The following is a 15,446-nucleotide window of genomic DNA, read 5'->3' on the forward strand; positions in this document are numbered from 1 at the left end:
TCTACATAAGTTATATTAGGAAATGCACTAGCCAAAATATAAATTTTGTACCAAATAAACATTTTTGCTTTAGTCTCACACATAAGATAAAATTTTAAAATATTAATTACCATCTGTTTTCAGCACCCTGCAGTATGACATTCCTTTGTTCTTCCTCATGGAAAAACGTTTTTTTAATTTGTACATTTAGTCACTATCATTATACACTCTAGGTATTTGTTCTGGTTTGCTAGCTGCTGGAATGCAATATACCAGAAATGGAATGGCTTTTAAAATGGGGAATTTAATGAGTTGCTAGTTTACAGTTCTAAGGCCGAGAAAATGTCCCAATTAAAACAAGTCTATTGAAATGTCCAATCAAAGGCATCCAGGGAAAGATACCTTGGTTCAAGAAGGCCAGTGAAGTTCAGGGTCTCTCTCAAGTGAGAAGGCACATGGCGTAAAATTTAAATTTGACAAGAGAAGTACTACAGAGAGAGATAAAGCAGGAAAGTGCAATACGGGGCGGGAGGTGGATTTGGCAATTCTTCATAAAAGGCTGGGGAAGGGGGCCTCACCAAGAAAGTGACATTTGAGCAGAGACCTTAAGATGAGGGAGGGGCCCTGTAGGTATCTCAGCACGTGCAAAGGCCCTGAGGGAGGACCTGCTGGGTGCGTTAGAGGGAGAGTGAGGAGGCTGGTGCGGCTGGAGTACAAGAGTGAGGTGGTAGGAGGAGAGGAGGGCAGGGAGGGGATGGGGCTGATCCTTTCAGACCTTGCAAAAGGGGAGATGGGAGCCACAGAGGGTCCTGAGCAAAGGAGGGACATGGGCTGACTCAGGTGCTCAAGGGTGCCCTCTAGCCACTGTGGGGGGAACAGGTGGGTGGGGAGGATGGTGAGAGTGGGTGGGCAGGAGACCAGTGTGGAGGCCATTGTTCCAAGTGGATGATGGTGGACATTCTGACTCGAGTGAGAATATGAGTGAGAAGTAGTTGGATTCTGGCTACAATTGAAGGCAGAGCTGATATTGGTGTGGAAGAGGTGAGAGAAAGGAGGTAAGGATGGCACTGTGGTTTGGGTCTCCACATGGAAGGACAAAACTGACAGACAGAGGGTGGGACAGGTTGGAGAGACAATATGGAGCTGGTTTGGTGCATGATACATTCCAGGTACCTGCAAGGACCCCCCATGGAGACCCGAGGGAAGCAGCTGAGTCTCTGGGTCTAGAACCCAGGCTGAGATCCTTGCTGAACTTGGAAATTCTGGAGTCATCAGCACATGCTTAAATGAAGACCAGGAGTACTGAAGGGGGTATTTGAGAAGGGGGGGATGTGGGGGACAGTCACTAGTGGGACTATAGGGAAGGGTGGCAGGAAGACACTCTGGTCTTGGGAAAGTACGGGGCACAAGGCAGGGGCACAGATGGGGACATTTCTGCGGAGTTTGGGAAGAAGTGTGTGTATATGTGTGTGTGTGTGGGGGGGGTGTCATCAAATTCCCAAATGTTACTGAGCACAGTGCCTGTCAGAAGTCACACTAACAATGTTTGAGTACAAAGTATGAGCATTTTATCAAGCACCTATTATGTCCCAAGCGCTAGCGGTCCTTTTATATCATTCTCACAACAATCCACTGAGGTAGGCACTCATATCTCCATTTCAGCGACAGAATAAAGGCACAAAGCATTGATGGAGGTCCTTCGGGGTTAGGGAATGAGAAGTCTAGCCGGTGGTAGAGAAGAGCTGTTCGAAGAAGTTGGAAGTGTCCTCCCCCCTACCCCGCTCTTGGCACAGAGCCTGGCCCATAGGAGGCTCCAGGAGTGCAGTTAGCAGGTCACAAAGTGAGAAGCGGAGAGGCCATGACACCGGCTTCCTCAGACCTGCGTGCAGCGGGGAGGGGGCGTGGCTTTCTGTCCTAGGGGCTCCTGGAACCAGAGGGTGTCAGGCGACAGACTCCTCTTCCTCGCCAATGGGGCTGGGCAGCCAGGGCGGCACGGGCGCTCGGGGCCCGGGTATGGACACCACCATGAAGGGCTCGGGGGCTGAGGCCGGCGCGGGCGCAGACGGCTCGAGGCCGGCGAGGGGCTCTGCCTCCGGCTCCCGCACACAGGGGTCCAGAAGGAAGTCCCCGCAGCCGCACTCCGAGGCCGCGCCGTCGGGGGCGGAGGTGCACGCGCAGCTGGCGGTCGTGGACGCCTCGGACACGCAGCTGTTTTTGCGGCGCAGCAGCGACAGGTGGCGGCCCAGGAGGCCCCCGCCAGTACCCGCGCCCGGCGGCAGGAGGCGCTGCAGCAAGTCGCCATGCACCTCGCCCAGAGGCCCGTCCCCGCCGTCCAGCCGCTGGAACTGCATGTCCTCCTTGGCCAGCCTGCGGGAGGGACCCAACCGCACCCCCGGGTCAGCGCCACGGCCACGGCCCTCTCAATGATCGACGGGGTGGGAATCAAGGCCCGCTGTTGCCCCGGGCTCAACCTACTCCTTCCTCCTTCTTAGCCCCAAAGACCTTGGACCCCTCAAAAGCCTGGCCCTAGCCAGTCGTGGGTTCCTACCGCACCGCCTGGGCGGGTCCAATCCTGGCAGACCTGAGCCCTTACCTCTGCTCCCCAGTAAGCGCTTGGACCTGGCACCCTAGCTCCCATCTCAACCCCAGAGAATTTAACCCTTAGTCCTGCCCTCCTCCCCCATAGCCCCGTGGGTCAGATACACCCGGCCAAGATGTGAGTCCCGCAGCCCCCAACCCCGCCGGCTCACGTGATGTCGAAGGTGGAGCCCTGGAAGGAGGGCTGCTGCAGCAGGAAGGCGGTGGCCGCCGTGTAGGGGGCGCGAGCGTTCGCCGCGTTCCAGTACAGGTCCTTCTCCAACGTGGCCAGGTCGTCGTACATCTCGTCCACCGCCAGCATGGACACCTGCGAGTGCCGAGCCGCGGGCTGGGCGGGGGGTGGGGGGTGGGGGCCGACAGAGCGCGGGGCTGGACCCCTCACGTCGAGGGGCCGCGTGGCGTCCAAAGGGAGAATGGGGGTGGGGTTCAGGAACGCGGCCTGGCCCAAGTCTCGGCGCAGGTGGGGCCGGGCCCGCTGTGGTGGGAGAGGGGAGCTTGGGAGCCTGGGGATGGAAGGCTCCAGGCTCACCTGGAAGTTGCGGTCGATCAGAAAGTTGGTCTCAAAATCGTCATCGTCCTCTCCGAAGGGGTTGATGAGCTGCTCAGCTACCTGAGTGGTGTGCGGGGTGGGTGGAGGGAGTGGGCGGGGCCTTGGGGCTCTATACCCACCCATCCCCGGAAGTCCCCGCCCCCAGGTCCCACCCACCTTGAGCCAGCCCACATAGAAGAAGAACTGTAGCAGCGTGAAGATGGGCACGCACAGGTCCAGGTCGTGGTCTTTGTAGCCCTGGGCGGGGTCCAGGAACTGGCGACCGATGAGGCAAGCCAGGAAGTAGGTGTAGACTGCGATGGTCACCACCTGGGGGCGGGTGGCAGGTCAGGGTTCCCCAGCCCCGGGGTGGGGGGGTCATTGAGAGACCAGGGCCAGGACAGGGAATCATTGCGATTGCGATGGGGACTGGGGATTGCGTCTCGGCTTCTCCTTGAGACCAGTGCATTAGGGCCTCTCCTCTGCCAACTGGTATAAAGGGAGGCACAAAAGGCTCAGTTACCTGGGTGTAGACGAGGGGTACGCTGATCCAGTCGTAGTGAAAGAGCCTCCCACACTTGGCCCGGAACATATTTAGCTCCTGGAAGGGCGGACATAGGTCGTGAGGGGGCTGCCCTACGAGCTCACCCATCCAGGATGAGACGTGGGAACCTGGGATGGAGGCGGGTTTGCATTTGGTGGGAGGTGGGAGCGTGCATTTGTGAGTTCCAGGGAGAGGATTTGGTGGAGAGGTGCACCTGGAGAGGGGTTCGCCGTGAACCTGGGGGCAGCCCTTGAGGGTGTTTGGAGTCTGCCCCATGAGGATAGGTGAGCAACTGGGGGCTGCCTGCTGAGAGTGTTTTGGAACCTGCCCCGTTCGGGCGCCCACTCCAGGGCGCACAATTTTCCTGATGGGCCCTTTGAGGGACTCCTCCCTTGGGGGACCCACCTCGAGCAGCAGCTTGAGGGCACTGTTGTCGCGGATGCGGCCCTCGCGCCGAGCATGCGCGGCCAGGTTGCAGAACCAGACGCAGGGAACCCAATACTTATTGTAAGACGAGTTCAGGTTCTCGAACTTCTTGCGCTCCTCGCGGGTCATGAACCCTGAAGGGGCCGAGGCGGGGCGGGGTCACTTGCCCCGCCCCCGGCCCCGCCCCCGGCCCCGCGCCTGCAGGCCCCCCCGGGTTCTCACCCGCCTCCACTACGTGGTCCATGGTGGGGAAGCGCTTGAAGACCGCGGTGCTGACAGAGCGCAGGATGAGCACCCCGGAGAGCCCCACGTAGCGCATCAGCGTGCGCCGGTAGAGGCGGCCGCGCTCGTCGCGCCCATGCACCGTGCCGGCCACCACGCACATGAGCGCGTCCGGCAGCGGCATGGACAGGTACTGGTTCCACCAGCGGTGCACCACCAGCGTCACGTAGAAGCCTGCGGGGAAGCCGGGAGTGCGTCAGGACCGTGCCGGGCCACCTGGGCTGGGAATTTGGGGACCCGGGACCGGAGACGGTTGTCAGAGGGACCTGGGAGGACTGGGTCACCCCCGGCTACTTGAGGGTCACCTGCACTGGAGAGTGGGGTTCTCGGTTTGGAGGTGGAGACGGGGGTGGGGGGAACTCATGGTCGGGGCACCTAAGCAGGCCTTCACCCTGGCAACAGAGTCACCTGGCTGGGGGCAGAGACTCGGGGAACACGGGGCTCCTGGTGGTGCAAGTGTCCAGCAGACAAACCTGGCAAGATTGTCACACCAGCTACTCCTGTCCCTGGAGCAGGAGTGCTTGAAGGGGTTGGACACAGGGTATATGTCCGTGGGGGAGGGGGGCGGGGTGTAGATCTGGGGCCCCAGGAAATGGGAGGGAGGCAGGGGTGACATAGGGGCCAAACAGGTCAGCGAAATGCCTACTTGGGGGTGGAGTCAAAAGGGCACTAAAGGGGTCCGAGGACTTCTTGTGGGGAGGCAGATGGGAGTCCCTGAGGTGACATAGGGTGGCTCAGAGGCATGTCTAACCAGGTGACTTCCAAGATCTTGGGGTGCAGGGCCACATCTGCCTCAAGGGGTCTAGGAATAGGGGACCGCGGAGGGCTGGATTTGGGTGGAGGTCAGCATTTCTGGGCTGGAAGGCTGCACCCTCCTGGGCGCCCCTGGGATAGAGGCTGGTGGCGGGATGGGGGTGGGGGTCTGGGAGTCTCAGAGGGGCGGTAATGGGGGCGTCGGGGGTCATGGGAATGGGGGCACGGCGGCCGCACCGAGCACGAAGGAGACGGGGATGAGGCTGGCATACTGGTCGCAGTAAATGACGAGCTTCTCGAAGTAGCGCTTCTGCTCTTCGCTCAGCACGAAGCTGGAGGACCGGGGGCGCGGGATCAGGGGGGCGCGGGATCACGGGGGGACCCCCTCCCCAGCTGCAGATCTCTCTTCCCGCCCCCGGACCCACCCCCGCCCCGGGTCCCTCCCAGAGCCCTCTCGCGGGCCTCCCTGTCCACCCCTCCACTCCACCCCCCACCGCTGCGCGGGGACGCGCGGTGGGCTCCCCCCACACACAGCCGCGCGCCCACCCCTGGGCTGCCTCACCGGTAGGCGGCGCTCAGAGCCAGGTAGAGCCCGAGGAAGCAGAGCAGCTCGCGCCACAGCAGTTTGTAGATGCTCCCGCGCCACAGCAGCAGCAGCTGCGAGAAGCCGCCGAAGCGCGCGTTGGCCACGCGGGCCGTGTACGTGACGGTCATGGCCGCGCCGGGCCTCCAAGGAACCGGGGGCTGGGAGGCGGCCCGGCCGGGACCTGCGAGGAAGGGGGTGCAGAGGGCCCCGGGGTGGGGGGTCTCGCCCCTTATCCGGGTTCCCTGACCCTTCCAGCCCCCTCGCGCCGCCTGCCTGGTCCCTGCGCGCCTTGTGCGCCTCCTTCCAGCTACCTCCTTCTCTCTCCCACCCTCTGCGTCTCGCTTCTCTCCGCCCCGGAGCCGCCCTCTACCGGATCCCACACCCCTCCCTGGAGGCCATGGACAATCTACAGCCTCCCCTGCTCCCGAGCCCCCGGTTCCTCAGTTGTTAGTCTCTCAGGGCTCCAACTCCACCTTCACACCCCTTTCCCAATGCCCCTCCCTTACTCCCCACCTCTGGCTCACTCCCCCAGCTCCCAGTCTTGGCCCATTTTCTTCTACCTTTGTCTGACTGGCCCCCTCTCCTGCACCCAGCCCTGTCCACATCCTGCGTAACCACCTTGGCCCGGATCCCTCTCCCTTGTCCTCTGGGATCCACCTTGACCCTTAGTCTCTTCATCCCGTTCCCAGCCTCCCAAGCCCTTCACTCCCCACACTGAAGTCACTAGATGGCTTCCTGCCCTCAGGCTCATTTGTTTCCAGGGTCTTTCATTTCCCCCAGGTCTGGGCGCTTCTCACCTGTGCTGAGAGTGGCAGGTGTGGGGACACTCGGGGGCAGGGATGGGATGGGCGGGTGGCTTTGGCACTGGGTGGGAGAAGGCTGGAGAGTGGGTGGAGGCTGCCCCTCCCTGGCCCGCCTCCCTCAGCCCAGCCTGAGAAATTTGTTTGAAGAAATCTCAATTTGTTACCTGGGCCAGGAAGAAAAAATCTTCCCTTCCCTTCTTTTGTACCCCCTTGTCCCTCTCCCAGGCACTGGCAGGTCCCAGGGATCTTGAACTTGGGGCTGGGGGAGAAGGCAAGGACTGTCCCCTTCTCAGTCCCAGACTCACACACACTGCACAGCAAGCCTGGGTCACTCCACACCCACCTCTACTCACATGCTCCCGAAGTTGCACATGCATCAGACTCACACACAACCTTGGCTTCCCTGAACACAACCGTGGTGACCCTGAGGCCATGCACACTGTCATGGAGATGTCCAAGGTCACACAAAACATACCGACACCAGCTCTAAACCCCTTCCCCAACATATGCACCTCCGTTGGTGGTACCCTAGCACACCTGGCTCCCCCCACCCCTGGCTGTGTGTGTACCCACACATGCAGTGCTCCAAACAGGGCAGGGACCCAAAGGAGACATCCTCTTCTCCCATGATCACACGTCACAAAGACACACAGAAGGTCACCCAAGCAGCCCAGTTCTTTACATACTCAGATGCCAGAATGCCTGACCTCCATGCAGCCACACACACAGTCAGGCAGGAGGGAACACGTGTTTGTTCCCGTCTCCACTGCACAGAGATGCACATGTGGTCATACCACAGTGCGGTAACAGCTCACCCGAACTCAGTGGCACACAGTCCTGGGGGCAGAGCAGGCTCAGGTGGTCCCTTAGATTCACCCATGTGACACACTTGCATAATGCCTGCTCTCCCCACCACTGGCCCACACACTTCCACTGACCCACAGGGGCATATCCACGTGCAATCACACTCATAACCCCTTGTTGTGAAACTCAGTTGCATTTGCCCATGCACAGGACAGTCTCTCCCCAGGGCCCTTTGTCACGGCCACCCACCTGCACACACCTGGACACCCACGCATGCCTCAGGCAGCCAGCATTGCTGTGAGCACACAAGCATGGGGACACAAAACCTTGTCCCTACATTTGGCATAGACCTGGGACAGATGGTCTCCCTCTCTACACACACCTACAAAGCCAGCTCACCCAGACTGGCACCAAAGCCTTCTCCCATTCCAACCTAGCCGTTGGGCAGACGGGGTGTGGGAGGCAGGGACTCAAGGTTCCCAGCCTGGGATGGGGTGCCCCAGGGTGGCTCCTGCATCCCGTGTCCACCCTGAGAGCTGGCAAGGTGTGTGGATGGCCCTGCACGGCCCCGCCGCAGGTCTGGTAGCCAGGACTCTGTGTTCTCAGGACCTGACAGATGTCCGCCCCACCCTGGGCAATTAGGAATTGGCCTGGCTGGCCACCCTCGGACCCGTGCCTTCGCCGTCCAGCTGCTGGATGGCCCATAAATGGGGGCGAGGGGACGGCATGGGCAGGGCTGCTAGCGGCTTTCGGACCTGGGGAAGGGGCACGCTGCGGGCTGATGGTCTGCCTTGTGGACCTGCCCCTGACCTGACGTGTCCCCACCCTCACTGAGCCAGCCCCTGCCTGTCCCTCTTCCCTCCCCCAGCTCCCACGGCTCCCTCTTTTGCAGGATCTCTGCAGGGTGCCGGGACAAATGCATACAATAAACCTGACAGCACGTAACAACAAACCTTCCTTGGTGGGGACATGCCTGGAGCTAAAGCATCCTAACAAAGGGTTGTATGAAGTTGGTGCTCTTAGATACTCATTATCCAGGTAGGGAAACTGAGGCTCAGAAGACGCACAGCGTCGTGCCACCTCAGGGAGCTGAACCCACGGTTTGTTCCTGAGTCTGGGGTCTTTGCCACTAGTCCACCATAACCAAGTTTGTTTATATGAAATGTGCCCACACCCAGGGGAGTTGGCCAGGGGGACATATCCAGGCTTGCGGCTGGGTTCCCCTTGTTAGCACACCCTGACACACCCAGACCCTGGCTGGATGCGGATCTTGCCACCAGCTCCTCAGGTAACCCTTTTGTCCCCTTTTGCACCAACCAGCTCAGGAACTTGCCCAGGGGCCCTGATAATGAGATAATGGGATAAGGAGTCGCCTAGGCAAGAGGCAGAAGTCAAGGGAGCCCAAGGGTGAGAGCCCGCCTGGTGAACTGGGGCCACAGGTGTGAATGGTTAGTCTTGCACCCCAGTTTAGAGAGGGGACCACAGCTTAGAGTGCAGGAAGCACGTGCTACAGGCCACTCCGCGAGACAAGTTCCGGAGGCAGGATGGGAACCCCGAGTCCGCTGCCATCCTGCCTGCACCCCCCACATCAATCCTTTGTTGTAGCCCTGTGCTGGGAGGGGCCGATGGCACCCTGTAGGGCAGGAATTGGGGTATAGGGTGGAGACTGTTAATCCCCAGTCTGGCAGGCCTAGCCTCTGCCCAGGGCGCCCATTAATTCCCAAACCAAACAGCAGGCAGCACTGGGCCTGCTGCCTGCCTAATCCGCTCCCCACCAGCCTGGGGCCAGCGGAGGGGCCACCTGGTTCCCACGCTCTGAGCCTCTGGATGTCCCTCTCCTCCATTCCAGCACACACAACCCCGGCAGGGACACCCTGATGCATACAGAGCTAGGGAAATGTTCTTACCCCCTTGCCCAAGACAGGTTTCTTCCAAAATTGCTACAGTAAACATGCATCTCTATTAGGTCTCTGTTGTGTTTGGGCTGTTCTAGATGGGGCATCTTTGGGCAGTGAATAACCTGCTCATATGTACACTCAGGCGCTAACCCTTGGCCCTCTATTAACATCGTGGTTGTTTAAGATCATTTTATTGAGGAGCAAGAGGCGGGGGTGAGCAGCTGCAGCCCACCAGCCCCACCAGGGGGAACGGAGCCCCTCCCCGCCTCCCACCCCTTCAGTGGCTCCCCCTGAACCATGGGGGGGAACTTTGTGCAAACTCTGCCCCGGGGGGCAGGGGAGGGGTGAGTGGAGGGTAAGTGTGAAACAGCAGCAGCTAGGGCAGGAGGTGCTACTGGGCGCTGGGGGGCTTGTAGGGCTCCAGGAGAAGGGCAGAGAAGGTGTTGACCTTGTCTGCCCCCCGCACCTCGTGGGGCAGCAGCGGCAGCTTCACGATGTGGAAGTCTTCATACAGGTCCTCCATCTGTGTGCAGGGCAGAGGGTGGAGGGCTGCAGTCAGAGGACCAGAGGGCAGGGGTGGAGTGCAGGTTGATGGAAAGGGTTGGGCTGGAGACTACCATGGACAAGGAGGCAGCAATGGAGCCAGCAAGGTCAGAGGTCACTGGGCTCCCGCCACCCCCTCTAGAGTCAGAGATGCCCAGGTCCCAGCCAGCCACAGTCCTTGAGGGCCAGAATTAGGGTCAAAGGGGTTGAAGTTAGGGTCAGAGGATGGAGCAAAAGGTCAGAGAATACAGTACAAAGGTTGGAGAGGCCCAGGCTGGGCTGAGCAGGTGAACGCACCTGGTCCAGATATTTGGCCTGGATCTTGTGGCGGGCCTCGCACATCTTGCAGGGCTTCTCAGGGTCGGGGAAGACGAGCTGGTTGACGATGATGTTGTGCGTGTCGATCTTGCATTTGGCCAGTTCCTGGATCAGTCTCTCTGTCTCGTACAGGGACAGGAACTCGGCGATGCACACGCAGATAAAGGTCGTCTGCTCCTGGGGGTAAGGAGAGGGGACAGAGGACAGGGAGAGGTGGGTTCCAGCCCTGCCCAACCCCTCGGGCCCCACGCTGCCTGCCTGCCCGCCCGCCTGGAGTGCTGACTCACGGGGTCCTTGAACTGTTCGCTGACGGAGCGGATAACGGGAAGGGTCTCCTCCAGTTTGGAGGCCAGCTGGTCGGCGTTCATGTCCCCAAGCCCCAGCATGTTGCACATCTGTGAGGAGGGCATGGAGGGGCTCGCAGCTTACCTGGGGGCCCAGCATGCACCTGGGTCGGGGGCTTGCTGACTACCCCATGGGTGCCCTGGACCCCTCAGGGTAGGTCAAGGCATGGGCTCTTGGGCAGACTGCCTGCTATTTCATGGCCAAGGGGCTTGACTTCCTGGTGCCTCAGTTTCCCTATCCGTAGGCTTTATCCCCTAGAGCTGATTACTCGATGAGTAGACCCGTGCTCAGATCAGTGCCTGGTATACAAAATGTGTCTAATAAAAATTATTACCTGAGGTGTAAGTCCCCGTGAAGGATCTTGTCAAAGGTCAGAGGTCACAGTAAAGGGGTGGGGGTCCCCAGGACACTGGGGCTGTCATAATAACCTGTAATCTGGGGAGTGTGCTTGGGTTCGCTATCTGACAGACAAGGAAGGCGAGGCCCAGAGAGGTCAAGTGACTTGCTTGGGGTCACACAGCTTATGAGCGCAGAGGATTGGAACCTGGCCACCTGGTTCGGGGATATGCGTGCTCAAGCTCCGTCTGAGGGGGCAGCACAGGTGCTAATGGGAGGCGCAGACGGAGAGGGGGTATGGGGAAGGGCTGAGGTCATGGCCCATCTGGGGTCCCGGCCTGCCTGTGAGATGAAGGGGCTGATCTGGTTCTTGATCTGCATGAGGCGGCCCAGGCCCCGCTCGACGATGGTGGGGAAGTTGAGCAGCCTCAGCGTGTGGCCCGTGGGGGCCGTGTCGAACACCACCACTGAGAAGTTCATGCCCTTCACCAGCCTGTGGGGAGATGGGGGGTCAGGCCGGTACTGCCCCCCCGCCCCCCATCCCCCCCCCCCCACGCCGACCGGGCCTGACCTCATGACCTCGGCATAGCTCATGGCCTCGTCGATGCCTGGGAAGGCACTCATCGCCTCCTGCATCATCTTCTTCCCCATGCTCAGTACATTGTCCTCCTCGAAGAACTCATCAGGCAGCTCCGCCACGCCCAGGCTGGGGTCAATCTCCTGAGGGTCAGGGGTGCAGGACTCAGGCTGCTGCTACGCTGGGGGTGGGGGGCCCATGGAGGGCTCCCACCACAGACCCTGGTGAGTTTTCATGGCTGGTTGAGACCCCAACGTGGGCCCTGCCCTCCCTTGGGGACTCATGGTCTCAGACGGCTACACAGAGAGTAATGCTATTTGCAGACTGATGGGACACGGCACACTGTGACCAGTGTCTCCGTAGGGAAGCCAAAGCCCAAGTCGGGCCTTGTCACCGGCCCTTCCCCCATCTGCGACTTGCCTCCTCAAGATGCTCCTTCAGTGGCACCTTGACTTCCCCAGATTCCCCCTCAAACGGGAGCTCCCCTGCATAGCCCCTATCTACAATCTAGCTCCCCCAAATCCCTTGGTCTCTCCTCTGCCTTCTTTTCTCCTTAACCTTAGCCCCTCCTCACTCCCCTACATGATTTACTTAGGGTGTTTTTATCATCTGTCTCCCAGCTAGAATGCCAGCCCCACCAGGGCAGGGGCTTTTCTGTTGTGGTTACTGTGGTGTCCCAGGACCTAGGACAGCATCTGGCATGCAGGCAGCCCTCCCTATGCATGTGGACTCCACAGAGGGACTCCCGGCCTGCCCCTCTCCATCCCCTGCCCATATCATCTCTTCTTGGTGACTTCAAGGAGGACGAGGTCCCCCATGTGCTGGCCTCAAAGGCCCTTCCCTCCAGGGGGCTTGCCAACCTGTTACCCCCGAGCCATACCCTTAGTGGGTTATTTCTAGTTGTTAGGCCACCTCTACCCTCCCACCTAAGCTCTCGCCTTCATCTCCTCACCCCCTGCCTTTCTTATTCTTCACATCTTTGGGCTGCTTTGTCCCCTAACCCCTGCCACTTTTCCACTGCTGGTGTCCTTCTTAGCCAGCACCCTTATTTGCCCTGGGTGCCACAGGCTACCTTGGCAAATACTTCCCCTTCCCTCTGGAGTTGGCAAAGTCCCCAGCCTGGTAACTCCCAATTCCCTGGTATTGCTGTGCCTGAGGATGTGCCCAACCTGATGAGTAACTCCCATCTGGGTCCCCCCTTTCTGGTCACAAACTGCCAACCAGCAGTACAAGCCAGGAGACCATTTGGGTCCTCCTTTCCCCCTCTGAAGTGCTGATGTCACATCTTTTTCCTCCTCAGACTTCTGTCCCCTTCGCCCCTCTTGCTCTCGGCTGAGTCTCTCACTCACCTTGGGTGTCTGAGAAAAGAGAAGCCATTGGGAAATGCCCCAATTCTGTGCCTTATCTCTGAGTCCCTGATCCTGGCAAAGCCCAAGTCCTGGGCCATGTGCCAGATGGAGCTCAGGCCTGGGGATTGTCCTCTGCTAGAATCGTCTTGGCATCCTGCAGCATCATTTGTTCCTCCCTGTTGGAGTGTTTGCTGCAGCAAACATGCTCTAGATCTTCTTTCTCAAAAAGCCCTCCTTACCCCACATCCCCCTCCAACAATGTCCTGATTTCTCTGGTGACACCTCTTAGCAGAGTGGTTCAGAACCATTACCACCTCCTCATCTCACCCACTCTAGCAGAGCTTTTGCCTCTGTCTCCAAAATGTTTGCACCTGCCAGAGTGATGACCTCTTCTTGCTGGAAACCCTGTCTCTTCCTGGTGCTTGGGACCCCACACTCCCTGGCTTTCCTCTGGTTTCACTGGCGGCTCCTCCTCCTCCTCTTCTGGACCCTAAATAGTGATGTGTTCCAGGGCTTGTTTCTGGGTCTGTTTTCTCATACTCTCATCCATTCACACGGCTTTAATTACCACCCTTGGGACAATGACTCCCAAATCAAATATTTAATTAACTTGCTGTCTAAAGATATCTCAACTTAGATGTCCAGCAGGCACCGTGGATTCACCATGGCCAAAACAGAACTCTCAACTGGTCCCTCATAAACCTGCTCCTCCCCTGGTTTTCCTCATCCCAGCTGCTTGGGGAGACAACTAAGAGACGTATTTAATCCATCCTTTTTTCTCACCCATCACGACCAAGACATTTCACTGCTTTACTTCCAAACACATCCCAAATCTGACCACTTTTCTTCCAGACTTCTGCCCACACGCCTGTCTGGGCTGCTGTCATCTCTCACAGCCTCCTTGCTTGTCTCTCTGCTTCTACCCTTGCCATTACGACCCACTCCTCATGGCAGCCAGAGGGAGCTCTCTGGGACGTGGAATTGGCCATGCCATTGCCCAGCCTAAAACCAACAGTTTCCCATTAAACTTGGAATCAGACCAAACCACTCACTGTAGCCTGCAAGGTCCTACACTACCTGGCCACGGCTGACCTCTCTAACCTCGCTCCTTTCCCTCCTCTTGTTCACTGAGCTGTGGCCACTCAGCTCCTCAAAACATTCCTTACTTGTTGTCTGTGGGTATGTTGAGGGAGGGGTGGAATCAAGAGAGACATAAAATGTAGAATGGGCAGGATAGGGTGGCTGATGGTGGAAGAGGAGGGGTCTTTGCCAGATGTGGGGAGCTGAGCCCTGCTCCACTCACCATGGCGAAGAGGTTGTCATAACCTTTGACCTTGGTAGGCACCTTGGAGAACTTCTGGTCAAATGCGTCCGAGATGTTGTGGGCTGGGTCTGTGGAGATGATCAGAACACTCTCCCGCCCCTTAGAGAGCTGGACCGCCAGGCTGCAGCTGGGCAAGGGAAAGGCCGAAAGGTGGAGAGAAGGAACTGGACTCCCCTGTCCCAGGTCTGCAGGGGAGATGTGGGACCCTAAGAGCGGGGAACCTAGATTAGCAGGGTCCTTGAGGCAAAAAGTGGGGGAGAAAGCCTCAAGTCTCAATCCCTGCAGGGAGCACACTCCCTGACCTCACTTATTGGCCCCTCTGGCTGGTGCTTGACCAGCTAGCATATGTGCAGTGTGCCCCTCCCTCATCTCTAAGTTAAGGGGTCCCTAGCAGCTGCTGCCAAGCTCAGGATGGTTCAGTCCACTTGTTCAAGAGAACTTGCCCCAGCGACCCTTCTCTCTCCTCTGAGTTGAGTCTGGTTTGGATCAGCTGCCAGGAACAGTCTGATTAAGTGCCCCTAGACAGGTTCAACTATCCAGAGTAGTTTGCCGTGTCCCTCTCCCTCCCTCTACTGTGAGCTCACTCTGGTACAGCTGGTACAGCTGACTGGGACATCTGAGTGCCCTCCCAGCCCCCCCGTGAGCTGGGTTCACTGTGGTTCGGCCCTTGAACCGAATTGATGGTTCAATTCAGAGATTGCCAGGACTGCGTTCAGGAAGTATTTTCCTTTCGTTCTAGGTAACTTTCTGACAGTATAACTTGGAAGACTCCGGCGCAGCCCCCTTACCCGGGTGGAAGCGCCCATCTCTGACCTCCCCTTTTCCATGGTACGTCCCACCCGTTCTACTGGCTCCCGCCGCAGTCTCCTTACCTGCAGGTGGTCTTGCCCACGCCACCCTTGCCCCCAACGAAGATCCACTTAAGGCTGCGCTGCTCGATGATGTTGCTTAGCGTGGGCTCCAGCGGCTCCACATCAGGCGCATCCTCGAACTCCTCCGCCTCAACCCCCCACCCGGCCACCCCTGCCGCCATCTTGGAACCGGCTCACGTGACCGAGCGGAGCGCACCATGCAAAGAAACAGAGGGGGGCGTTCTTCGTGTCATCCCCATCAAGGCTCGGAGCCTGAATTGGTTTCCTTGCGGCACGTTTCCAGGAGTGAAGAAAAGTTCTGCTTCTCATATTTTCCGCTTCTAGGGCTCCCCTTACAAACCTCTCTTCTACAGCCGTCTAAATACTCTCCCTGCGTAAATAACATATTGGTACGTCTCAGGCTACTCCCCTTCACTGATTGGGCCCAAAGTATTGCAGCCCGCCTTTCATTGGCTACATCTTTTCTGACTTCCACCAATCACTCTACTGTCCCGGTAGCGCCAACCTCGCCTAAGCAACCCGCCAAACACTCGGTGCCTGCCCTCCCCGCGAAGTTACGTCCGAGGTCCACCCCGGCCTG

General features: G+C 58.8%; 2 protein-coding genes across 2 annotated transcripts; both read right to left on the minus strand.

The window, feature by feature from the left end:
* Window positions 1–1,919: 1,919 nt before the first annotated feature.
* Window positions 1,920–5,825, minus strand: BEST2 (bestrophin 2). The gene is made up of 9 exons (XM_077119597.1): window positions 5,674–5,825; window positions 5,349–5,443; window positions 4,299–4,532; window positions 4,056–4,210; window positions 3,630–3,707; window positions 3,284–3,436; window positions 3,107–3,187; window positions 2,730–2,884; window positions 1,920–2,346 (listed from the first exon to the last, which is right to left on the minus strand). The coding sequence occupies exons 1-9, from the start codon at window positions 5,823–5,825 to the stop codon at window positions 1,920–1,922; spliced, it is 1,530 nt and encodes a 509-aa protein (XP_076975712.1).
* A 3,551-nt stretch (window positions 5,826–9,376) lies between these two features.
* GET3 (guided entry of tail-anchored proteins factor 3, ATPase) lies at window positions 9,377–15,235 on the minus strand. The gene is made up of 7 exons (XM_077121697.1): window positions 14,867–15,235; window positions 13,974–14,121; window positions 11,316–11,464; window positions 11,087–11,237; window positions 10,351–10,458; window positions 10,043–10,240; window positions 9,377–9,725 (listed from the first exon to the last, which is right to left on the minus strand). The coding sequence occupies exons 1-7, from the start codon at window positions 15,025–15,027 to the stop codon at window positions 9,594–9,596; spliced, it is 1,047 nt and encodes a 348-aa protein (XP_076977812.1). The 5' UTR covers window positions 15,028–15,235; the 3' UTR covers window positions 9,377–9,593.
* Between the last annotated feature and the right edge of the window lie 211 nt (window positions 15,236–15,446).

The sequence above is a fragment of the Tamandua tetradactyla genome, chromosome 11 (assembly GCF_023851605.1).
Source record: "Tamandua tetradactyla isolate mTamTet1 chromosome 11, mTamTet1.pri, whole genome shotgun sequence".
NCBI classification, from domain to species: Eukaryota; Metazoa; Chordata; class Mammalia; order Pilosa; family Myrmecophagidae; genus Tamandua; species Tamandua tetradactyla.